The sequence below is a fragment of the Amblyraja radiata genome, chromosome 30, assembly GCF_010909765.2.
Source record: "Amblyraja radiata isolate CabotCenter1 chromosome 30, sAmbRad1.1.pri, whole genome shotgun sequence".
NCBI classification, from domain to species: domain Eukaryota; kingdom Metazoa; phylum Chordata; class Chondrichthyes; order Rajiformes; family Rajidae; genus Amblyraja; species Amblyraja radiata.
The window spans coordinates 5,775,585-5,800,682 of NC_045985.1; the positions used below are offsets into that span (position 1 = coordinate 5,775,585).

At 49.0% G+C, this 25,098-nt stretch overlaps 1 protein-coding gene and 1 long non-coding RNA gene across 2 annotated transcripts; both read left to right on the top strand.

Annotated features, from left to right (window-relative positions):
* Positions 1-8,045: 8,045 nt before the first annotated feature.
* Positions 8,046-13,724, top strand: LOC116989926 (NACHT, LRR and PYD domains-containing protein 12-like). The gene is made up of 5 exons (XM_033047481.1): positions 8,046-8,087; positions 8,655-8,826; positions 8,908-8,973; positions 12,066-12,494; positions 13,699-13,724. Exons 2-5 carry the CDS (start codon positions 8,772-8,774, stop codon positions 13,722-13,724), a joined length of 576 nt encoding a protein of 191 aa, XP_032903372.1. The 5' UTR covers positions 8,046-8,087; positions 8,655-8,771.
* A 519-nt stretch (positions 13,725-14,243) lies between these two features.
* On the top strand, positions 14,244-15,248 carry LOC116989831. Its single transcript, XR_004416335.1, has 3 exons — positions 14,244-14,293; positions 14,449-14,616; positions 14,797-15,248. It is a non-coding gene; the product is annotated as an uncharacterized LOC116989831 (long non-coding RNA).
* Positions 15,249-25,098: the final 9,850 nt, after the last annotated feature.

Below are 25,098 nucleotides of genomic sequence, written 5' to 3' on the forward strand. Positions count from 1 at the left end.
GGCAGAGAATTCCACAGATTCACCGCTCTCTGTGTGGGGGAAAAAATGTTTTTCTCATCTCGATTTCCCCCTTATCCTTAAACTGTGTGTGTGGCCCCTTGTCCTGGACTTCCCCAACATCGGGAACAATCTTCCTGCATCTAGCCTGTCCAACACATTAAGGATTTTGTAAGTTTCTATAAGATCCCCCCTCAATCTTCTAAATTCAAGAGAGGGTGGGGGAGACGTCTTTTGTGGGGGGAGAGGGTGGGGGAGAGGGTGGGGGAAGAGAAACTCCGCAGAAAACCCGCGTGAGAGCTCCCAACGTTAAGGACCTCTAATCCTCCATCTCCTGCCACCACTCCTATTCTCTTCTCGACTCTATTTCCTCTCTCCTCCCCTTCTCTATCTTCTTTTTCTCCATCCTCTATTTCTCCCTTATCTCTCCATCTCTCCCCAACTCTTGTATCCATCCTAACGACCTGAACTGAAACCTGTGTGTGTATGTTGTCTGTCTGTCTGTGTGTCTGTCTGTCTGTCTGTGTGTCTGTCTGTCTGTGTGTGTGTGTGTCTGTCTGTCTGTCTGTGTGTCTGTCTGTCTGTGTGTCTGTGTGTCTGTCTGTCTGTCTGTCTGTGTCTCTGTCTGTCTGTCTGTGTGTCTGTCTGTCTGTGTGTCTGTCTGTGTGTCTGTCTGTCTGTCTGTGTGTCTGTCTGTCTGTGTGTGTGTGTGTCTGTCTGTCTGTCTGTGTGTCTGTCTGTCTGTGTGTCTGTGTCAATGTCTGTCTCTGTCTGGTGTCTGTCTGTCTGTCTGTCTGTGTGTCTGTCTGCTGTGTGTCTGTCCTGTCTGTGTGTCCTGTCTGTCTGTGTGGTCTGTCTGTCTGTCTGTGTGTCTGTCGTCTGTCCTGGTCTGTGTGTCTGTGTGTCTGTCGTGTGTCTGTGTGTCTGTCTGTGTGTCTTCGTCCCTGTCCTTCTTCTGTCTGTCTGTCTGTGTGTCTGTGTGTCTGTGTGTCTGTGTGTCTGTCTGTCTGTGTGTGTCTGTGTGTCTGTCTGTCTGTCTGTCTGTCTGTCTGTCTGTCTGTCTGTCTGTGTGTCTGTGTGTCTGTCTGTCTGTGTGTCTGTGTGTCTGTCTGTGTGTGTGTGTGTCTGTCTGTCTGTCTGTGTGTCTGTCTGTCTGTCTGTGTGTCTGTCTGTCTGTCTGTGTGTCTGTCTGTCTGTGTGTCTGTCTGTGTGTCTGTCTGTCTGTCTGTCTGTCTGTCTGTGTGTCTGTGTGTCTGTGTGTCTGTCTGCCTGTGTGTCTGTCTGTCTGTCTGTCTGTCTGTGTGTGTGTCTGTCTGTCTGTCTGTGTGTCTGTGTGTCTGTGTGTCTGTCTGTCTGTCTGTGTGTCTACTACACGTTGTTGTCATTCAAGATGATTTAAACTTCCCACCTGTGTTTATCCAACCCGTTTCCAGCGGGAATGTGAAGCCGGCCGGTCGGTGGTGGAGAAGGAACTAACTCCCAGTGACCGAGCGCGCGAGCGAGCGAGCGACCGTTGGTGAAGAACCTTCTGGAAACGGCGGGAAATAACGGGCGGCAACGGCTGAGGGAGCGCGAGCGGGAGCGGCGACAGTTGCTGGGATCCCGGCGGCCATCTTGACTACTGGCAGCCCGTCAGTCTGTCTCCCGTTGACGTCAATGGGGGGTGAAGCCAGAGGCGGCCATCTTGACTACTGGCAGTCCGTCAGTCAGTCAGTCTCCCGTTGACGTCAACAGTGTGGTCTGTGTCCGCCCGGGAGCGATGGTCGACAGTCGGGGTGGGTTAGTGTGTGTGTGGCGGGTGGGTGAATGAGCGACGGTCAACAGCCTGGTGGGGGGGGGGGGAGCGAGTGTAATACAGTTGTGTGGGGGGGGGGGGGGGGGAGCGAGTGTAATACAGTTGTGTGGGGGGGGGGGGGGAGCGAGTGTAATACAGTTGGTGGGGGGGGGGAGCGAGTGTAATACAGTTGTGTGGGGGGGGCAGTGTAATACAGTTGTGTGTGTGTGTGTGTGTGGGTGTGTGTGTGTGTGTGTGGGGGGGGGGCGAGTGTAATACAGTTGTGTGGGGGGGGAGCGAGTGTAATACAGTTGTGTGGGGGGGGGCAGTGTAATACAGTTGTGTGTGTGTGTGTGTGTGTGTGTGTGTGTGTGTGTGTGTGTGTGTGTGTGTGTGTGTGGGGGGGGGGGCATCGACAGTAGGCGCTGGACGGGAGCGAGCACCTTTGCGGGGCCCCACGCGCTGTTACCCCCCCCATGCATCCCATTGGCTGCCGCCGCCACCGACGTCCCCGCGCGCTGCCTCTTCCCGCCAAGTCGGGGGGTCGACTGTAGCCGCCATTTTGAAGGACAGCCTCGATATTGTCATGGTGTCGGTCCACTACATCTACAGCTCACTGTTCTGCTGTAAACCACCCTATCTGTCTTTCTTCAGGTTCCCCAATAACAAAGAAAGGTGAGGAAATATTATTGTTGTCTGTCGATGTTATTCGGTCCTGAATATGGTATTTCCTGTTGAGGGGGGAAGGGGGGAGGGGGAGAGGGGGAGAGGAGGTGGAGAGGGGAGAGGGGAGGGGGAGGGGGGAATGGGAGGGGGGGGAGGGGGAGGGGAATCGAGGGGTGGGGGGAAATAGGACAGAGGGGGGGAAGAGGAGGGGGGAAGGGGGGAGAAGGGGAGGGGGAGAGTAGAAGGGGGGAGGGGGAGAGTAGAAGGGGGTGAGGAGAGAGTAGGAGGAGGGGGGTAGAGAGGGGATACTGCACGTCTCCGTTGCTCTGTCTCTGTATCTTTGCCTATAATCACCACCACTGGATGTCACAAACGTATCCTACACCCACTAGGGACAATGTTTACATTCACCAAGCCAATTCACCTGCAAACCTGCACGTCTTTGGAATGTGGGAGGTAACCGGAGATCTGGGAGAAAACCCATGCAGGTCTCGGGGAGAACGTGCAAACTCCGTACAGAGAGCGCCCATAGTCAGGATCGAACCCGGGTCTCCAGCGCTGCATTTTGCTGTAAGGCAGCAACTCTAGCGCTGCGCCACCGTGAATCCCCGGGGAGAGCGGCGCCGTTTGTCAACCGGTTCCCCGCTCATCAGTGAAGGGGTTCCTGCGGCCACACGCCCAGTGATGCCCCGAGTTTATGCATCACTGGGCAGAGAGGGGTCTGCCGTGGGGAGCAGCAGAATGAGGCCAGTCGGCCCATCTAGTCTACTCCGCCATTCACTCATGGTTAGACTCAAAAAGCTGGAGTAACTCAGCGGGACAGGCAGTATCTCTGGAGAGAAGGAATGGGTGACGTTTCGGGTCGAGACCCTTCTTCAGTCTGGTTACGGATAAGAAACGAGAGATATAGACGATGATTTTTTTCTTAGACTCAATCACGGCTGATCTATCTCTCCCTCTCAACCCCATTCTCCTGCCTTCACCCCATAACCCTGACACCCGTACGAATGAAGAATCTGTCAACCTCCGCCTTAAAAATACCTAATGTCAGCCGTCTGCGGCAATGAATCCCACAGATTCACCACCCGCCAGCTCAAGAAATCCCTCATCATCTCCATTCTAAAGGTACATCCTTTCATTCTGAGGCTGTGCCCTCTGGTCCTAGACTCTCCCACTGGTGGAAACATCCTCTCCACATCCACTCTGTCCAGGCTGCCCACTGTTTGATGGGGTGTGGAGGGTGAAGAGAGGGTTCAGAAGGGGAGAATGGGGTGTGGAGGGTGTGGAGAGTGAAGAGAGGGTTCAGAAGGGGAGAATGGGGTGTGGAGGGTGAGGAGAGGGTTCAGAAGGGGAGAATGGGGTGTGGGGGTGAGGAGAGGGTTCAGGAGAGGGAGGATGGGGTGTCGAGAGGGCTCAGCAGGGTAGGGACAGGGTGTGTGGGTGACAGCATGGTGCCAGATGGGGTGACTGTGGGAAATGTGAGGCCATTCTCACCAGCAGACAATGAAGCAGCAATGCTGTATTCTGTGAATGTTTTTGTACTATTATACAATTAACATGGTGCCTTGCTACAGCAGCACCAAGAATATTAGATAACATTTATTAACATAAATAAGGAATAATATTGCATCAAGTTTCATCAGACTGGTGTTGCCATGTGTAGCGAGACCGATGCTCAGCCTCTGTTCTTTAGTGTTTAGAGGAATGAGGGGTGACCTGAATGAAATGTCCATAGAATGTATGTATGTCGGGTGTCATGTTATGCTGCATGTAAGTATTTAATTGTTCCATTGTACATGTGAGAATTTAACACTCTTGACTCCTGGTTTTTCCCCTGAGTGAAGAGTCCAGATCTAGGGGTCAGTATCTGTGACTGGGGTGGTGGTCGCTGTGTTTCTGGGGTGGCTTGTTTCTGACTCTGAGGAACGGTGGTACAATGCAGGGCTGTCCAGCTCCACCCAGTGTAAATGTGCTTGGGATTCCTGTCTTCATCACCGTGTCTACCAGTGGTACCTCCATCCCCCAGCTACCGTTGGTCATTTGCGGTTTCAATACATTGAGGACAGAGAAAGCCAATTATTCGACCCACAGTGTCTTTGTCGGTTGTGCAAGAGTTCATCGGTCAGATCCCACCTTCTGGTAACCAGTCTTCAAGCACACATTATAGTGTATACGTTTCTTCAAAGGTAATTTTAGCTGTGGAATTCTCTGCCGCAGAAGGTAGTTGAGGCCACAGTTCATTGGCTATATTTAAGAGGGAGTTAGATGTGGCCCTTGTGGCTAAGGGGATCAGAGGGTATGGAGAGAAGGCAGGTACGGGATACTGAGTTGGATGATCAGCCATGATCATATTGAATGGCGGTGCAGGCTCGAAGGGCCGAATGGCCTACTCCTGCACCTAATTTCTATGTTTCTATGTAACCAACACTTGATGTGTTGAATGAGCTGAGCAGTCAGTTGGAGTCAAAGCAAATGTCCCAGTTTGTTTTACACTTACTAAATGGGAACTATTTTATAATGAAACCGTCAGCTTGTTATTTCCGCTTTCAGATATTTTTGCTGATAAAACTTCCACAATTACCAGAGTAAAGGCCTTTCTGAGCCGTCTGTACGGAGAGTTGCACATTTTATTCGCCCTGTGGCCACAGATAAGACTGGTTCTATTTCTAGTTGATTAGTGCGCAAACACCTCATCAGTGGTTATCGGGCGCAGGTCGGAGTGAGTAGAGTAGTGATTACATTTTGAAGTGGGCCTTTTTCACCAAGTTGAGGAGATCTAGTTGCTCAATCCCCTTTTTAAATGACTTAACATCGGGAGCAGCACGTGTGTTGGGTCCATTCCCTTATTGTCACCAATTTGAGCCTGACCAAGGACTTGTAGGCATTCTCTTTGACGGATGCACTACATGCGTGAACATTTATGTTGAGTAGGCCGAGGGACTGAGTGATCCCAGGAGAAGTTGCAGCAGAATGATAGTAAAAGGAAAGGATACTTTGAGGATTTCAGATTTGCAACACAGAATGCGTTTTGTACATGTCAGTTCTCATTTCATTATTCAAATCAGTTGGGACTGACTATTGGGTATGTGAGTTGAAATATGATATTTGCACAAATCTATTGACCACTGTAGGATGACGTGTGACTTTCACAACCGTTTTTTTGGGCATGGAATTTTTTTTAAATATTGCTCTTCCAGAAGATCTGAATGAAAAAGAGAAACTTGCTGGAAACACTCAGCAGTTGATCAGCATTTGATTACAGTCCCAGCTCTGATAATGGAACATCCAACATTGCACTTCCACTGTTTTCTGCATTCACTAATTTAATCAATAACGTAAATACACATTGTCTTTATTATACAGGTAACAAATGCTAGTCATTTGTACTTGGCCAGATCACACACAGCGGTTAGATAACCAAATACGTTTGATTTAGATGCTAGAGGTTGTTTAAAGGTAGGGAGAGATCACCTGTCCACAGCTGGGATAGTTCAGGACCATTTAATGCAGAATTGTATCTTTCAGCTATGATAATAGAGAATGTCTGCAAGATAGCAAAGGATAATCCCTGTTTGTTGAGGTATGAATCAGTGGAGAGAGCGAGTGCTGAGAGGAACTGATGTTTGTCAACAGTTCAGTAGTTCAATATGTAACTACAGTGAATTCTTAAAGCACATATTACACACAGTTGTTATCAAGGTGCACTCCCAGCTATTTATATGTCTGCACCACCTCAATGTCCATCCCTGCAGTGTTAATCGGCTGAAGGGGGAGCTTGGACCTGCCAAACTTAACCACCAATCTCTTGGTCTTGGTTTCAGTATAGGGGTAGAGAGGTTCTTCTGCAGTTGTATAGGGCTCTGGTGAGACCACATTGGAGTATTGTGTACAGTTTTGGTCTCCTAATTGAGGAAGGACATTCTTGTGATTGAGGCAGTGCAGCGTAAGTTCACGAGATTGATCTCTGGGATGGCGGGACTGTCATATGAGGAAAGATTGAAAAGACTCGGTTTGTACTTGCTAGAATTTAGAAGATTGATGGGGGATCTTATAGAAACTTACAAAATTCTTAAGGGGTTGGACAGTCTAGATGCAGGAATATTGTTCCCGATGTTGGGGAAGTCCAGAACGAGGGGTCGCAGTTTAAGGATAAGGGGGAAATCTTTTAGGACCGAGATGAGGAAAAAAATTTCACACAGAGAGTGGTGAATCTGTGGAATTCTCTGCCACAGAAGGTAGTTGAGGCCAGTTCATTGGCTATATTTAAGAGGGAGTTAGATGTGGTCCTTGTGGCTAAAGGGATCAGGGGGTATGGAGAGAAGGCAGGTACAGGATTCTGAGTTGGATGATCAGCCATGATCATATTGAATGGCGGTGCAGGCTCGAAGGGCCGAATGGCCTACTCCTGCACCTATTTTCTATGTTTCTATGTGTTCTCAGTAAACGGGTTCTGAATGTATAGAACCACGTTGCTGTGAATCTTGTGCATTCTTATTATGATGTTATCAGTCTACTGAAAGATCCTTCCATTGGTGAGTTGTGGCCTGTGTGGGGGACACAGTCCTTATTTTTACGAACTATTTCATTGTGGACGTTGGATGTTTTCTCTGAAACTGTATCGCTACATGCTGAGGAAAACTATATTCAGCACTCTCTTCACTCTACCTGCTGCTACTTGTGCTTGGCTTGGCCGTATTTATGTATAGTATTACCTGATTAGATTGGACAGCATGCAAACACAATATTGTCACTGTTTCTCAGTACATGTGACAATAATAAGTGTGGGCACAGTAGTGCAGCTGGTAGAACCACTGGCTCACGGCTCCGGAGACTCGGGTTCGATTCTAACCAAGGCCACTGTTTGTGTGGAGTTTGCATGTTTTTCCTATGACAGTGTGTGTTTCCTCCCACATCCCTATGGCATGCTGGCATGAACATCAATTGCCCTCTGTAAATGTGCTCCTAATATGCAGAACGTGAGATAACATAAAACTAGTGTGAGCGGGTGATCGATTGATGATTGGCATGGACTCGCTGGGCCGAAGGGCCTGTTTGCATACTGTGCCTCTGAACTCTGAATGCTAAAGTGTGAGAATAAGTCTCGTTTAATGTCGCAACAGTGTATTCTGTCAAAATGTGTTGACATTGTGTCCATCCAGAATCAAGAAGAGAATGCACCCGTGGGATTGAACAGTGGGAGGGACAATTGTTGTGAGTTAGCGCATTGTTTAGATGCCGCAGGGAATAAGTTACAGCAACAGGCTGGGGACCATTGTCAGGGCAAGCCGAGGATCACAGCCGGGTCTCCCTCCCTCCGTAAAGGGTGCGGGTAGATCCGGCTCGTGGCCTGACAGCAACCCGCTGATCGGAGCGCCTCATCTCCGTCATGTGGTCTGCCTTTTAGCAGAGTGGGGGTGGTGACAGCTATGGGTGGAGGAAAACAGACAACACTTGATAATTCCATTATTTTTATTCATCACAGCTCCTCCAATGTCTTCGATGATGGAGCTCCTGGAAAGGTGTGATGATTCGCAGCTGCTGGATTTGACAAATCATTACCGCCAGAGGCTGGAAGAGGCGATTCAAGAGGCGGTGGAGACTCGTCTTCGTTCTAGCATACGAGAGATATTTTAGTGAGCAAGAGTACAAGGTAGGGAGAGGATTGGATGAGTGGGTAACTTCAGCTGATACTCAAATGTTTTCCTGCACAAATATTGTGGGCGGAAGGGTCCATTCTTGTGCTGTGCTGCTCTCTGTAATTACAACTCAGTACGGCACAGTCACAAAGAATATCCTGCACAGCAGTGGTGATCCACAAACTGGAGGGTGCAGGCTTGTGGGGAGATGGGAGAAATGTAGGTGGGATCTGGGGACAACAGGTTTACTTGGAGAGCAGGCCATATCTGGAACACAATGCCAGAGGAAGCTGGAAAAGCGGATAACATTAGGGATATCAAAGTACATTCAGACTGATGAGTGGATAGGAGGGGCTTACGGGGCTGTAGGCCAAATGCAGGCAAATGGCCCTGGCTTAGAATTGTAACTTGGTTGGCATGGACAATGTGGGCTGAATAGCCTGTCTCCCAGTGGTATATTGCTCTATCACTCTACCACTTAAGGCACTGTGACTCCAGTAAATCCATCGCCAAGGTTGGCTGAGGGTTCTGTTTCCATGTTGTACAGCTCTATAACTACTTGTCCCCATGGCTCTTCACAGCGAGTCATCAAACGCACGAAGAGAGGAAGCCGTGCGGCCGGTTCCACACTTCTCCTCAACCTGGTGACTGAGAAAGAGCCGCAGGTCCGTAAACTGATATGGAAATGCTTCGTGAAAATGCACCACCTGCTCCCCAAACTGGAGGAGTTGCTGAAAGCAATGGGGGAAGAAGGTACAGGACATGTTTCTATAGAGAATTTGTCCTTTTTGTCAAAATGCAACTCAAACTCATTCCATGAAATTATTCCAACAGGTTCTGATCTGATCGAATCGTTCAAAGCCATGAAGGTTTCCTGGGAACTACCTGCTCATCTGAAAGGTATTCAGTTGCATGTTTTGGCCAACTGCGGATTCGCCGTCCATCAATCAGCCCTTCCTATTTATCCCATCTTTATATCCACTCCTTGCAGACTAGGGACAATTTACAGATGTCCAATTAATCAACATCTTTGCGATGAGGGAGGAATGTAAAGGACTCGGAAATAACCCTTGCGGTTACAGGGAGAATTCCATTTCAAGCCGAGTGCAGGCCAGCAAATACATTTCATAGCATTTCAAGCAGAGTGCAGGCGAGCAAATTCAATTTCATAGCATTTCAACCTCCTAACAAATCATTTATTCCAAGTACATTACAGACTCACAGTTCAGTTGATTCACAGCTTAGAATCACAGTCATGGACTCTCCCTCGCGATCTTCCATCGTGACTGACTCACGTCCAGGCATCCTGGGTTTTATAGTCCTTCACCCCCCCCCCCTGGATGTGGCGTTACCTTCATTGTGGTGATTGACAGGCGAGAGGACCAATCAGCTGATCTCAAGATTTTTTAAACACTCATAACTTTTTTATTTTTCATCGATGGAACAATTCTCGGGGCTGCCGCAACGGTGGAGAACTGTGAGTAAGATGGCCCAAATTATAGCGATATAGGGTCGTGTTTTTCAAAATCAATATTTAGCGCAGTGGTTAAGATGAGACTTTTAGTTCGATAGATACAGTGCGGTAACGGGATCTGAGGTCTAATTTGTCCATAGCGACCAAAATTCCCCCATTTAAGCTCTCCCGGCCAGCCGCAACTTCCCAATATCCCTCTAACCCGTTACAATCCATGTATCTGTCCAAATATTATTTTACCAATTTATTTCTGCTTAGTCGACCAATACACAGCTATAACAATCAGATAATATTTAATCAATAACACATCAACTAATGAGTGTAACACTAATCATAATCGTAAAGCATAATATGGGCCAGTCAATAGTCAGAGATGCGGACAGTTGATTCTGCGGCAGGCAGGCAGCAGGTGAGACTCCAGGATGGTGTGTTGCCTCCCCTTGTGCCAGGGTCCAGGACGTCTCGAAGCAGCTGCACGACATGCTCAAGGGTGAAGTGGAGCAGCCGGAGGTTGTTGCACATGTTGGCACAAATGACATAGGTAGGAAGCAGAAGGAGGTAGGTTCTGCAAAACCACTTTATGGAATTGGGTCGAAGACTGAAAAGCAGGACCTGCAGGGTAGTGATCTCAGGATTACGTCCAATACCTCGTGCTAGTGAAGGTGTGAATGGGAAGAGAGGAAATGAATGTGTGGTTGAGGAATTGGTGCAGGGGGCAGGGAGTTAGATTTCTGGATCATTGGGATCTCATCTGGGGCAGGGGTGACCTGTACAAAAGGGACGGGTTGCACCTTAACTGGAGGGGGAGCAACATCCTAGTGGGAAGGTTTGCTAATGCTACTCGAGAGGGTTTAAACTAGATTGGCAGGGGGTGGGATCTCGTACGGGACAGAGGCGCGTGAGAGGCTAGAATTTGGTATGGAGGGTGGTGTGGGAGAGGTTAGTGGACAGAATAGGTTGGTGAAAGGCGGAGAGCGAGGAAGGAGGGTTGGTTTTAACTGCCCCTATTTTAATGCAAGGGGCCTGACAGGTAAGGCGGATAAGCTTGGGGCGTGGATAGGTACGAGCGACTGGGATGTTGTAGTGAAAAAGTTACTTTTATAACAACTTAACAGGTTCGCCTCTTAATAAACAGACAACACACAAACTGTTTGGTAGACCAGTTCAAAACTTTACTTATTATCAGCCGATGGAAGGGAGGGAGAACTCCAAGTCAAGTGAGCAATTACAGACACTTCACTGTCCTCAGTCCACTTCTCTGAACAACAGAATTACATTGTATTATATAGGGTTTTTTTTTGTCACCTTAGCACATTCCACAGACATTAGTCATGGTCAGAGGTACAGGAAAATAATTTCTACAGAATGCATCAACTCAAAGGCATCTGTCACATGGTACAAGATATATTAAAAACATTGGCCATTTGGTTAACGACATTTTATTTTATCAAATACATCAAAGAGATCTAGCTACTTCTCTGGTTCCTCTCTCAGCACCTCCTCCCTCATAAACATAGGACACTTGGTTTACGACATCTTACTTTTCCAATACATCAAAGAGATCTAGCTACTTCTCTGCTTCCTCTCTCGTCACTTGGGAGACAATGTTATAGTATTTATTATCTCACACACCGCAACCTGAGGCAAGCCTAATTTGAGACTAAATATAAGCTGTAAGCTAGCCCAGAAGCCAATTTAATATCTTCTTATATTTTTAACTTAATTCGGCTTTATCAGTAGCCATGACTGAAACCTGGTCAATGTTCCGGGGTACAGGAGCTTCAGGAGAGACAGGGGTGAGGGAAAAAGAGGAGGGGGTTTCGTCCAGTGAGGCTATATGGTAGAGCTGAGGAACAAGAAAATGATGATCACCTTGTTGGGGGTGTACTACAGACCCCCGAATAGTCAACGGGAATTAGAAGAACAAATGTGTCAGGAGATTGCAGACAGCTGCAGGTCAAATAAGGTCGTTGTATTAGGAACTTTTATCTTTCCCAATATAGGCTGGGTAAATCAAAGTGTGAAGGGTATAATGGGATGCAATTAAATGGGGTGACAAATTGTGAGTATAATGATGGAGTTAAAGGGGAAGTGAGTAGGAATGAGAGGAATAGATCGGTTAGATGTGCAGAGTCTCTTGCCCAGAGTAGGGGAATCGAGGACCAGAGGACATTGGTTCAATGCGATGGGGAAAAGATTTAATAGGAATCCGAGGAGTAACTTTTTCACACAAAGGGTGGTGGGTGTATGATGTAGGTTGCGAGAGGAGGTAGTTGAGGCTGGGACTAACCCATCGTTTAAGAAACAGTTAAGGTAGGTGCATGGATAGGACAGGTTTGAAGGGATATGAAGCAAGCGCAGGCAAGTGGGACATTGTTGGCCGGTGTGGACAAGTTGGGCCGAATGGCCTGTTCCCGCACTGTATCATACTATGGCTATATTAGGATACTGTGAATGTGTTTTTCTTTGCGTGATGAATCTAATTTCAGGACCTCTTGTTTATCTCACCTGATAAAAGATGTTCAGCAGAAGCACATGGAGACTCTGCGGGCACAGACTGAAACACTGAGTGTGAACACCATCCTGATGAACGAGAAGGTTAAGGTTTTCCAGCTGCGTGATCGATACGCTGAGCTCACGGTCATCTCCACTGTTCGAGATCGGACACTGGTGGAACATGAGCTGCTGGCAAGAGGCCGGGACCATGAAGAGTGGAGAGAGGAACATCTCAGGGGAGAGTTTGAAAAAATCCGAACTGATCAGTTATTCCAGAACATTTCGGCGAGCAAATCCAAATCTGGGAGTTCGTCTGCCGTGGCCGGAGTTCCGGGGATCGGAAAAACAACAATGGTGCAAAAGATTGTTCATGACTGGGCCACAGGGAAAATATTCCAACAATTCCAGTTTGTCTTCAGTTTCAAATTCCGGGATTTGAACACTATTAACTGTGGAATAACCCTGAGGGAACTGATTCTGCATCAGTATCCTTACTTTGGGAATATGCTAGGAGAGGTCTGGAAGAACCCAGAGGGATTGCTGTTTATATTCGACGGTCTGGATGAATTCAAGGGCGGAATCGATTTTGCTGACAGTCGGAGAGATACAGAACCTCAGCACCAGTGCCCAGATCCTGAATCCCGGTGTGAAGTGTCTGACATTGTGTACAGTTTAATCCAGCACAAGCTGCTCCCAGGGTGTTCAGTGCTAGTGACCACCCGCCCCACTGCGTTACATTTACTGGAAAAGGCAGAGATCAGTGTCCGGGCTGAAATCCTGGGATTTGATGGTGAGGAACGGAAGGAATATTTCACCAGGCATTTTGAAGATCAGTCGGTGGCAGCAGCTGTTTTCAAACATGTGAAGGAGAATGAGATCCTGTACACCATGAGCTACAATCCCTCCTACTGCTGGATCCTTGTCCTGACACTGGGCCCCTTCTTCACACAAACACACTGGGACCCGCAGCAAGTTCCCAAGACCATCACACAACTATATTGCTACTTTATTTACAACATCCTAAAAAACCACAGCCGTGAGATTGAGAGCCTCCGTGAGGTGTTACTGAGGGTTGGTCAGATGGCCTTCACTGGAGTGGCTGAGAAGAACATTGTGTTCACAGATGAAGATTTGATCAAATACAATCTGCAGCCTTCCCAGTTCCTGTCCGGGTTCCTGATGGAACTTTTGGAGAGAGAGGATTCAGCCCGGAGCGTGGTGTACACCTTCCCGCACCTCACCATCCAAGAGTTTGTAGCCGCACTCGCACAATTCATGACTGTAGATCGCGGGGATATCACGACACTCCTCATTGAAGCCCATGGCATGAAAGACGGGCGATTTGAAGTATTTCTCCGGGTTGTCGCTGGTCTCTCCTCCCCACGGGCAGCTTGGATCCTGGAGGAGTTTCTGGGTAAATTCCCTCATCAAACAATCTGCCGAGTGAGTGACTGGGTGAAGGGGGAGGTTAAACGTCAGATTAGAAATGCAGCCAGTGAGTTTGGTAAAAGGAGGCTCCTGAACACGATGCACTACCTGTTTGAGTCTCAGAGTCCTGTACTGGCTCAGCAGACACTGGGATCTGTGGAAACACTTTCATTCAATGGACTGGGACTGACCCCGATTGACTGTGCAGTCCTGTCTCATGCCATCAGGCTCTGTGATACAATCAAACATCTAGATCTGGGGAGCTGCCGCATTCAGTGTGAAGGTCTCCAGCGGCTGGGACCGGCTCTGCACAAGTGTCAGGACTTGAGGTAACTGTCCGTTTGACGCTAACACTGAACTGTAAAATTGTTCCACTATTTTGTTATTCCGTCCAGCACCCCTTCTATGGGGCCGAGCGGCCGTCACTGTGCACGGGGTGGGGGGGGGCACCCCTCCTATTTTACCCTCCCTCCCCCGGGTCACCGGTGGTCGACCCCTTCCCCCGGGTCACACGCACGCGTTGCCCGCCCGCCTGCCGCCGTTCTCTGCACGGGGAACATTTCCCGGTCGGTCGGGGAATGAGAATAAATGGTGAAAGTCACCAAACACCACATCCACAATAATGTGCTGAGGTGTTTCCAGAAATATCTGTTTGGGGGAAGTTATCTATCCCAGACTCGCCGGGCGGCCGGGGTTTGTATCAGTTTGTTTCTTACTCTGTCTGTTTGTGTTTAGACTGGGAGACAACGACCTGGGAGATTCCGGAGTGAAACTGGTGTCTGCGGCTCTGAGGAACCCGGACTGTAAAATACACACACTGCGGTAAGTCCCAGACTGTGAGAGATTGTGTTTACACTCACTGGGTGTGTGACACTGAACATTAATATGATCAGCAATTGTGTCACTGATAAACACTGGGGATTTGCACCGTCTCCTGTCTCTCTGTGTCCCTCACCCTCACTCTCTCTCATCTCCAGGCTGCAACGTGTTGGTCTCACAGATTCTGGAGCCGAGGATCTCGTCTCCACTCTCAGTACAAAGCCCTCACTGACGGATCTGTACCTGACACACAACTCCCTCACAGACCAATGTGTCCCCGCTCTCCGCGACCTCATACTGAACCTCCCGAGTCTGGGGCTGATCAGGTGAGTGTTTGTGTTAATGTTTAATGTGATCAAATATCAGTGGATCCATCCATCCATCCGCGGGCTTCTTTCTCCTGTGATTCTGTTCTGTAAATGTTGTTGAAATATTAACCGCAGTCCCTGTTATTGACACTGTTGTTTCATCTGTTTATTTCCTCTTTATTCCTCCACTTGTTTCAGGCTGAGGGTGAATAAGTTCAGTGTGACCGGAAAGAAGGAACTGAGGTCGCTGCAGGAACCCAGACCCGGACTGAGAGTGGACGTGTGAACATCTCGTGGTGTAAACGTCACCGCCCTGGGGACCGGAATATTGTTGGCCGATTCCTCGCCCTCCCCTTTAAACGGCCGCCCTCCCCTTTAAACCCCAACGCTTCCCGGGCCGGCCGACCGGTGACATCAGAGGCGACCCTGCCCGCTGTCACGTGACCCGGGTACGCGGCACTGCTGCTGATGATGCCGGATATCCGGTGCTGCCCTCCAGTGGGGGACGGGGGAATTGCAGCTGGGGGGGGGCGGGGACCTGCAGGATCCCGGATGTGACTTTATCATCAGCGGCCCCCGCTCTTGCTGCGGGTTGATGGTGACAACTGTATCTATTTGGCAGAGAAGATTAAAAATTACTCTGGTGGATTCCAGACCAGGGCATCGGAGATGTCCTCATTCTTCAGGGAACGGGGGTTCCCCTCTTCTACTATAGATGAGGCTCTAACCAGGGTCTCTTCTGTAACTCCGCTCTCACTCCCCAACCCCCCACTTGTAACAAGGGCAGAGTCCCCCTTGTCCTCACCTTCCACCCTACCAGCCGTCACATACAACAGATAATCCTCCGACATTTTCGCCACCTCCAACGGGATCCCACCACTGGCCACATCTTCCCATCTCCTCCCCTGTCTGCTTTCCGCAGAGACCGCTCCCTCCGTAGCTCCCTGGTCCCTTCCCACCCAAATCACCCCCTCCCCGAGCACTTTCCCTTGCAAACGCAGGAGATGCTACACTTGTCGCTTTACCTCCCCCCTCGACTCCATCCAAGGACCCAAGCAGTCTTTCCAGGTGCGGCAGAGGTTCACCTGCACCTCCTCCAACCTCATCTATTGCATCCGCTGCTCTAGATGTCAACTGCTCTACGGGATATTCTTTGTGACTGCGCTGTAATTATAGAGAGAAGTGTAGATTGGTTACTTCTTACTAACCAATTGTAGTGCTTGTTAGTAGAAGCTCCGCCTACTATGCGGTTCATATTATCAGAAGTCTGCTTAAGTAATTAGCAAAGATACTAGAACGGAGCAAGATAGACCACTCCTGCAAATTCCAATGGACTGACGTGTAGTACGCAACGGAGCGGAACTTCCGCCATTTTAGTAAACTCGACCCGGCTTTAGTTATGCCTCTCGCAGTGTAATCATCGTTGCGGGGGAACAAGTTGTGTTTACTATGTTTATAGTATCTGCTTGGTCACTATGTAATATTATGTTTATTGGTAATGAGTGTGAGTAGCTGCTAGTTACTGTAACACCATGCAGATGAATGCTGTGAGTGAGTGGACTTTAATAAACTTGTGTTGTACATTGACGTGTGTGCGACTCGACTCATTACAAGCAGGACAGCACAAGAATGGACCCTTCCGCCCACAATATTTGTGCATGAAAACATTTCAGTATCAGCTGAAGTTACCCACTCATCCAATCCTCTCCCTACCTTGTACTCTTGCTCACTGAAATATCTCTCGTATGCTAGAACGAAGACGACATTCTCCAACGCCTCTTGAATCGCCTCTTCCAGCCTCTGGCGTAATGAATCGTCAAATCCAGCAGCTGCCAATCATCACACCTTTCCAGGAGCTCCATCATCGAAGACATTGGAGGAGCTGTGATGAATCAAAATCATGGAATTATCAAGTGTTGTCTGTTTTCCTCCACCCATAGCTGTCACCACCCCCACTCTGCTAAAAGGCAGACCACATGACGGAGATGAGGCGCTCCGATCAGCGGGTTGCTGTCAGGCCACGAGCCGGATCTACCCGCACCCTGCACGGAGGGAGGGAGGGAGACCCGGCTGTGATCCTCGACTTGCCCTGACAATGGTCCCCAGGCTGTTGCTGTAACTTATTCCCTGCGGCATCTAAACAATGCGCTAACTCACAACAATTGTCCTTCTCCCACTGTTCAATCCCACGGGTGCATTCTCTTCTTGATTCTGGATGGACACATTGTTCAAGTTCAAGTGAGTTTATTGTCATGTGTCCCTGTATAGGACAATGAAATTCTTGCTTTGCTTCAGCACACAGAACATAGTAGGCATTTACTACAAAACAGATCAGTGTGTCCATATACCGTAATATAAATATATACACACATGAATAAATAAACTGATAAAGTACAAATAACAGAAAATGTGTTCATAATAATCAGAGTTTTGTCCGAGCCAGGTTTAATAGCCTGATGGCTGTGGGGAAGTAGCTATTCCTGAACCTGGATGTTGCAGTCTTCAGGCTCCTGTACCTTCTACCTAAAGGTAGCAGGGAGATGAGTGTGGCCAGGATGGTGTGGGTCTTTGATGATACTGTCAGCCTTTTTGAGGCAGCGACACCTTTTGACAGAATACACCGTTGCGACATTAAACGCAACTTATTCTCACACTTTAGCTTTAGCATTCAGAGTTCAGAGGCACAGTATGCAAACAGGCCCTTCGGCCCAGCGAGTCCATGCCAATCATCAATCCATTACCTGCTCACACTAGTTTTATGTTATCTCACGTTCTGCATATTAGGGGCACATTTACAGAGGGCAATTGATGTTCATGCCAGCATGCCATAGGGATGTGGGAGGAAACACACGCCGTCATAAGAAAAACATGCAAACTCCACACAAACAGTGGCCGTGGTTAGAATCGAACCCGAGTCTCCGGTGCCGTGAGCCAGCGGTTCTACCAGCTGCACTACTGTGCCCACACTTATTATTGTCACATGTACTGAGAAACTGTGACAATATTTTGTTTGCATGCTGTCCAATCTAATCAGGTAATACTATACATAAATACAGCCAAGCCAAGCACAAGTACAGCAGGATGAGTGAAGAGAGTGTAATGAAATATTAATATTGTTCATTGGCTCCTTTTACCCTATCCCCGCCCTATCTCGAGGGGCAGAGAGAGAGAGAGAGGAGGGGTGAGATTGAGAGGGGAGAGAGTGTGAGAGAGGGGGGGGGGTGGAGAGGGAGGGAAGAGAGGAGAGGGGGGAGAGAGATAGAGAGGGGCGAGAGAGAGGGAGGGGAGAGGAGAGCCATGTCTGAGCGAGGAGCAAGGAGGGGATAGAGAAGAGAGGGGGGAGGGAGAGAGAGGAGAGACAGGAGAGAGAGGGTAGAGAGTGAGAGAGATTGAAGATTCAAGAATAAATAAACTGATAAAGTGCAAATAACAGATAATAATGGGCTATTAATGTTCAGAGGTGAGGAGAGGGAGGGGGAGAGGAGATCCATGTCTCTGAGAGGGGGAGGGAGTGAGGGGAGAGGGAGGGGGAAGAGACAGAGAGGGAGGAGGGAGAGGGTAGGGGGGAGAGAGGGAGGGGGAGAGAGAAGGGAGGAGAGGGGGGAAGAGACAGAGAGGGGGAGAGACAGAAGGGGGAGAGGGAGAGACAGAGAGGGGGGGAAGAGACAGAGAGGGAGGGGGGGAGAGGGAGGAGGGGGGGTAGACAGAGAGGGAGGGGGTGAGAGAGAGGGGGGGAAGAGACAGAGAGGGAGGGGGAGGAGACAGAGAGGGAGGGGGAGGAGACAGAGAGGGAGGGGGTGGACAGAGAGGGGGGGTGGGGGAAGAGAGAGGGAGAGGAGATCCACGTCTCTGTGTCGCCGTCAATCCGTTTACTCGCCACACGTGAGTTTTGTGACTTTGAGGACAGATCGCAGCGGGGATATAAACGGGAAATAACATCAATAACGGCAACGTTTGTAAAAGAAAATAGAAAGGAGAGCAGTGGGGATTTTAACATTCAAAAATAAGCAATTTTGTAAAAAATTAATCGTTCAACGTAAATTTTTAGAAAAGCATTTTTAGTCTAAATCAGCGGATTTAATAAGCGCGACGTTTTTAAACATTTATGCAATAATCTTTTCACAAAGAATTATCCAAATATAAATAAATATCGAAATATTTTGAAAAAAACAGAAAAGCGTTGACCTTTTTAAAATGGTTCAAATGGAAATAATGAATGTAATCAAAAATAAACAGGTTTTCTACACAAACAACAAAAGGCGGTGTTTTTGTGGCCCAGTGTTGTGATAGTGGGTGTAGATTGGTGACTTATTGCCGTTAGTTAGTGATGAACTAACAACCTCTGTCTGTCTGTCTGTCTACTACACGTTGTTGTCATTCACGATGATTTATACTTCACACCTGTGTTTATTCAACCCATTTCCAGCGGGAATGTGAAGGTCGGTCGTGGAGAAGCGAACTAACTCCCAGTGACCGAGCGCGCGAGCGAGCGACCGTTGGTGAAGAACCTTCTGGAAACGGCGGGAAATAACGGGCGGCAACGGCTGAGGGAGCGCGAGCGGGAGCGGCGACAGTTGGTGGGATCCCGGCGGCCATCTTGACTACTGGCAGTCCGTCAGTCAGTCTCCCGTTGACGTCAATGGGGGTGAAGCCAGAGGCGGCCATCTTGACTACTGGCAGTCAGTCCGTCAGTCTCCCGTTTGTGAGATATATTGTTTGTGCTCACAATCACTACTCAGAGACTAAATCGCGGAAACAAGAAATGCTTTATTTGCGAGTCTGCAGAATCGGGTGCCTCTCCAAGTTGAGACACACCGAGCAAAGGAAAAACGTCTAGTTTTATACAATTCAGTATACAGTCTTTATTGATCGGACGCCTCCCCTTCTGACCCCTTCCAATCAGTGTACCGAGGTTCACAATCTTCCAATCCTCCCCTCCGTGCGTCATCAATCATTCCCTCTCCTCCCACATCATACATCGCATGTACATTTAAATTAGGTTCTTTGTCATGAGGGGCGTAAAGTTAATATTCATTTAACTTATTAAGCATGCGCAGTAGCTGTTGCCCTACCCTACTTAATTGCCTTTGACCTAAAGAATAGCTTCTGTGTTGTCAGCTACATTCCTTACCTCATCTTGTTATTCTACAATGTTATCAACAGCTCTGAAGGTCTGACTGTTTGTTCGAATCACAAGGTTGGTGATTCCAACTTCTCGGCCCATCACAAGGTCGGTGACTTCAATCGCCAGCCCCTCACAATGATGGTGGTTTAATCAACTTATCCCTCACAATCCTCCCTTTTTCTTTTGCTACGCATCCTGTATTAAACCCCATTCCTAGACTTCCTGCTGTTCCAAAGCTAATAGGTCTAATATCAAACCCACAGATGCTGCAGGTCTAAACTCAAACCCACGAATGCTGCAGGTCTAAACTCAAACCCACAGATGTTGCAGGTCTAAACTCAAACCCACAGATGCTGCAGGTCTAAACTCAAACCCACAGATGCTGCAGGTCTAAACTCAAACCCACAGATGTTGCAGGTCTAATATCAAACCCACAGATGCTGCAGGTCTAAACTCAAACCCACAGACGCTGCTGGTCTAAACTCAAACCCACAGATGCTGCAAATGTGAAATAAAGACCCACAGATACTGCAGGTCTAAACTCAAACGCACAGATGCTGCAGGTCTAAACTCAAACCCACAGATGCTGCAGGTCTAAACTCAAACCCACAGATGCTGCAGGTCTAATATCAAACCCACAGATGCTGCAGGTCTAAACACAAACCCTCAGATGCTACAGGTCTAAACTCAAACCAACAGCTGCTGCAGGTCTAAACTCAAACCCACAGATGCTGCAGGTCTAAACTCCAACCTACAGATGCTGCTGGTCCAAACTCAAACCCTCAGATGCTGCAGGTCTAAACTCAAACCCACAGATGTTGCAGTTCTAATATCAAACCCACAGATGCTGCAGGTCTAACCTCAAACCCACAGACGCTGCAGGTCTAAACGCAAACCCACAGATGCTGCAGGTCTAAACTCAAACCCGCAGATGCTGCAGGTCTAAGCTCAAACCCTCAGATGCTGCAGGTCTAAACTCAAACCCTCAGATGCTGCAGGTCTAAACTCAAACTCTCAGCTGCTGCAGGTCTAAACTCAAACCGGATAACACAACCTCAAGTTCCCATTTAGGTTGCACACCACCTTCTAGTTTAAAATATCGATGATTCCAAGTGGTGAACTCTCTCCCCCAACAGATCCTGTCACACATGTCATGGGTGGAATTGGCTGCTCACAACTACTGCTCAAATAAAACAAATGCTGTTCCGACACGTAAACACAACTCAAACATTAACCTCACATTTCTAATTCCAAGAAAGGTTACAATTGGCAAAGTGTTAGGTGGTTAATTGGAATAATTCTGGAAATTATTAACTGTATTTGGAACTTTGATAAATGATTGGAAAGGCTAAATTTCACGAGAGCATCAATTGAGGTGTATAGAGTAATGAGATGAGGGATGAAAGGAGGAGGAGCAGTTTAGCACGGTGATATAGGAATTAGCTGAAAGATTGTAGACCTGGTGAAACGTTTCTCCCACCACAGGATCAGTACAGATCTGGAACTCATAGAAACATAGAAAATAGGTGCAGGAGTAGAGGCCATTCGGCCCTTCGAGCCTGCACCGCCATTCAATATGATCATGGCTGATCATCCAACTCAGTATCCTGTACCTGCCTTCTCTCCATACCCCCTGATCCCTTTAGCCACAAGGGCCACATCTAACTCCCTCTTAAATATAGCCAAAGAACTGTGGCCTCAACTACCTTCTGTGGCAGAGAATTCCACAGCTAAAATTACCTTTGAAGAAACGTATACACTACAATGTGTGCTTGAAGACTGGTTACCAGAAGGTGGGATCTGACCGATGAACTCTTGCACAACCGACAAAGACACTGTGGGTCGAATAATTGGCTTCCTCTGTCCTCAATGTATTGAAACGGCAAATGACCAACGGTAGCTGGGGGATGGAGGTACCACTGGTAGACACAGTGATGAAGACAGGAATCCCAAGCACATTTACACTGGGTGGAGCTCGGCAGCCCTGCATTGTACCACCGTTCCTCAGAGTCAGAAACAAGCCACCCCAGAAACACAGCGACCACCACCCCAGTCACAGATACTGACCCATGGATCTGGACTCTTCACTCAGGGGAAAAACCAGGAGTCAAGAGTGTTAAATTCTCACATGTACAATGGGACATCCAATCTATGGACATTTCATTCAGGTCACCCCTCATTCCTCTAAACACTAAAGAACAGAGGCTGAGCATCGGTCTCGCTACACACGGCAACACCAGTCTGATGAAACTTGATGCAATATTATTCCTTATTTATGTTAATAAATGTTATCTAATACTCTTGGTGCTGCTGTAGCAAGGCACCATGTTAATTGTATAATAGTACAAAAACATTCACAGAATACAGCATTGCTGCTTCATTGTCTGCTGGTGAGGATGGCCTCACATTTCCCACAGTCACCCCATCTGGCACCATGCTGTCACCCACACACCCTGTCCCCACCCTGCTGAGCCCTCTCGACACCCCATCCTCCCTCTCCTGAACCCTCTCCTCACCCCCCACACCCCATTCTCCCCTTCTGAACCCTCTCTTCACTCTCCACACCCTCCACACCCCATTCTCCCCTTCTGAACCCTCTCTTCACTCTCCACACCCCATCCTCACCCTCCTGAACCCTCCACACCCAATCCTCCCCCCCGAACACTCCACACCCAATCCTCCCCTCCTGAACCCTCTCTTCACGCTCCACACCCCATCCTCACCCTCCACACCCCATCCTACTGAACCCTCTCTGTGTCCTCCACATCCCAACCCCTCTCCCAAACCCTCTCTGCACCCTCCCCCCTCTCTCCCAATCCCTCTCTGCAGCCTACAAACCCCGTCCCCACCCTCACGAACCCTCTCTGCACCCTCCACACCCCATCAAACAGTGGGCGGCCTGGACAGAGTGGATGTGGAGAGGATGTTTCCACCAGTGGGAGAGTCTAGGACCAGAGGGCACAGCCTCAGAATGAAAGGATGTACCTTTAGAATGGAGATGATGAGGGATTTCTTGAGCTGGCGGGTGGTGAATCTGTGGGATTCATTGCCGCAGACGGCTGTCATTAGGTATTTTTAAGGCGGAGGTTGACAGATTCTTCATTCGTACGGGTGTCAGGGTTATGGGGAGAAGGCAGGAGAATGGGGTTGAGAGGGAGACATAGATCAGCCGTGATTGAGTCTAAGAAAAAAATAATCGTCTATATCTCTCGTTTCCCTTATCCGTAACCAGACTGAAGAAGGGTCTCGACCCGAAACGTCACCCATTCCTTCTCTCCAGAGATACTGCCTGTCCCGCTGAGTTACTCCAGCTTTTTGAGTCTTACCATGAGTGAATGGCGGAGTAGACTAGATGGGCCGACTGGCCTCATTCTGCTGCTCCCCACGGCAGACCCCTCTCTGCCCAGTGATGCATAAACTCGGGGCATCACTGGGCGTGTGGCCGCAGGAACCCCTTCACTGATGAAGGGGACCCGGTTGACAAACGGCGCCGCTCTCCCCGGGGATTCACGGTGGCGCAGCGCTAGAGTTGCTGCCTTACAGCAAAATGCAGCGCTGGAGCTCCGGGTTCGATTCTGACAACGGGCGCTCTCTGTACGGAGTTTGCACGTTCTCCCCGAGACCTGCATGGGTTTTCTCCCAGATCTCCGGTTACCTCCCACATTCCAAAGACGTGCAGGTTTGCAGGTGAATTGGCTTGGTGAATGTCAACATTGTCCCTAGTGGGTGTAGGATACGTTTGTGACATCCAGTGGTGGTGATTATAGGCAAAGATACAGAGACAGAGCAACGGAGACGTGCAGTATCCCCTCTCTACCCCCCTCCTCCTACTCTCTCCTCACCCCCCCTTCTACTCTCCCCCTCCCCCCTTCTACTCTCCCCCTCTTCTCCTCTCCCCCTCCCCTTCTCCCCCCTTCCCCCCTCCTCTTTCCCCCTTCTGTCCTATTTCCCCCCCCCTCCCCTCGATTCTCCTCCCCCTCCACCCCTCCCATTCCCCCCTCCCCCTCCTCTCCCCTCTCCACCTCCTCTCCTCTCCCCCTCCCCCCTCAACAGGAAATACCATATTCAGGACCGAATAACATCGACAGACAACAATAATATTTCCTCACCTTTCTTTGTTATTGTGGAACCTGAAGAAAGACAGATAGGGTGGTTTACAGCAGAACAGTGAGCTGTAGATGTAGTGGACCGACACCATGACAATATCGAGGCTGTCCTTCACAATGGCGGCTACAGTCGACCCCCCGACTTGGCGGGAAGAGGCAGCGCGCGGGGACGTCGGCGGCGGCGGCAGCCAATGGGATGCATGGGGGGGGTAACAGCGCGTGGGGCCCCGCAAAGGGGCTCGCTCCCGTCCAGCGCCAACTGTCGATGCCCCCCCCACACACACACACACACACACACACACACACACACACACACACACACACACACACACACACACACACACACACACACACACACAACTGTATTACACTCGCCCCCCCCCCCATTTTAAAAAGGTCAACGCTTTTCTGATTTTTTCAAAATATTTCGATATTTATTTATATTTGGATAATTCTTTGTGAAAAGATTATTGCATAAATGTTTAAAAACGTCGCGCTTATTAAATCCGCTGATTTAGACTGAAAATGCTTTTCTAAAATTTTACGTTGAACGATTAATTTTTTACAAAATTGCTTATTTTTGAATGTTAAAATCCCCACTGCTCTCCTTTCTATTTTATTTTACAAACGTTGCCATTATTGATGTTATTTCCCGTTTATATCCCCGCTGCGATCTGTCCTCAAAGTCACAAAACTCACGTGTGGCAAGTAAACGGATTGACGGCGACACAGAGACGTGGATCTCCTCCCCCTCTCTTTCCCCCCCTCTCTGTCCACCCCCTCTCTCTCTGTCTCCTCCCCCTCCCTCTCTGTCTCCTCCCCCTCCCTCTCTGTCTCCTCCCCCTCCCTCTCTGTCTCATCCCCCCCTCTCTCTCACCCCCTCCCTCTCTGTCTCTTCCCCCCCTCTCTGTCTCTTCCCCCCTCCCTCTCTGTCCACTCCCCTCCTCCCTCTCCCCCCCCCTCCCTCTCTGTCTCTTCTCCCCCCTCTCTGTCTCTCCCTCTCCCCCTTCTCTCTGTCTCTCCCCCTCTCTGTCTCTTCCCCCCTCTCCTCCCTCCCCCCTCCCTCCCCCTCCCTCTCCCCCCCTACCCTCTCAGACTCCCCGCCCTCCCGCGCCCCCCCCTCCCTCCCTCTCCCCTCACTCCCTCCCCCTCTCAGAGACATGGATCTCCTCTCCCCCCTCCCTCTCCTCACCTCTGAACATTAATAGCCCATTAATATCTGTTATTTGCACTTTATCAGTTTATTTATTCTTGAAACTTCAATCTCTC

Bases quoted from the DNA above. Each gene is read 5' to 3' on its own strand.
- LOC116989926 (XM_033047481.1), top strand. From the start codon at position 8,772: ATGCACCACCTGCTCCCCAAACTGGAGGAGTTGCTGAAAGCAATGGGG. The intron at 8,827-8,907 runs GTACAGGACATG...TTATTCCAACAG, and splicing joins GAAAGCAATGGGGGAAGAAG to GTTCTGATCTGATCGAATCG. The intron at 8,974-12,065 runs GTATTCAGTTGC...ACCTGATAAAAG, and splicing joins ACTACCTGCTCATCTGAAAG to ATGTTCAGCAGAAGCACATG.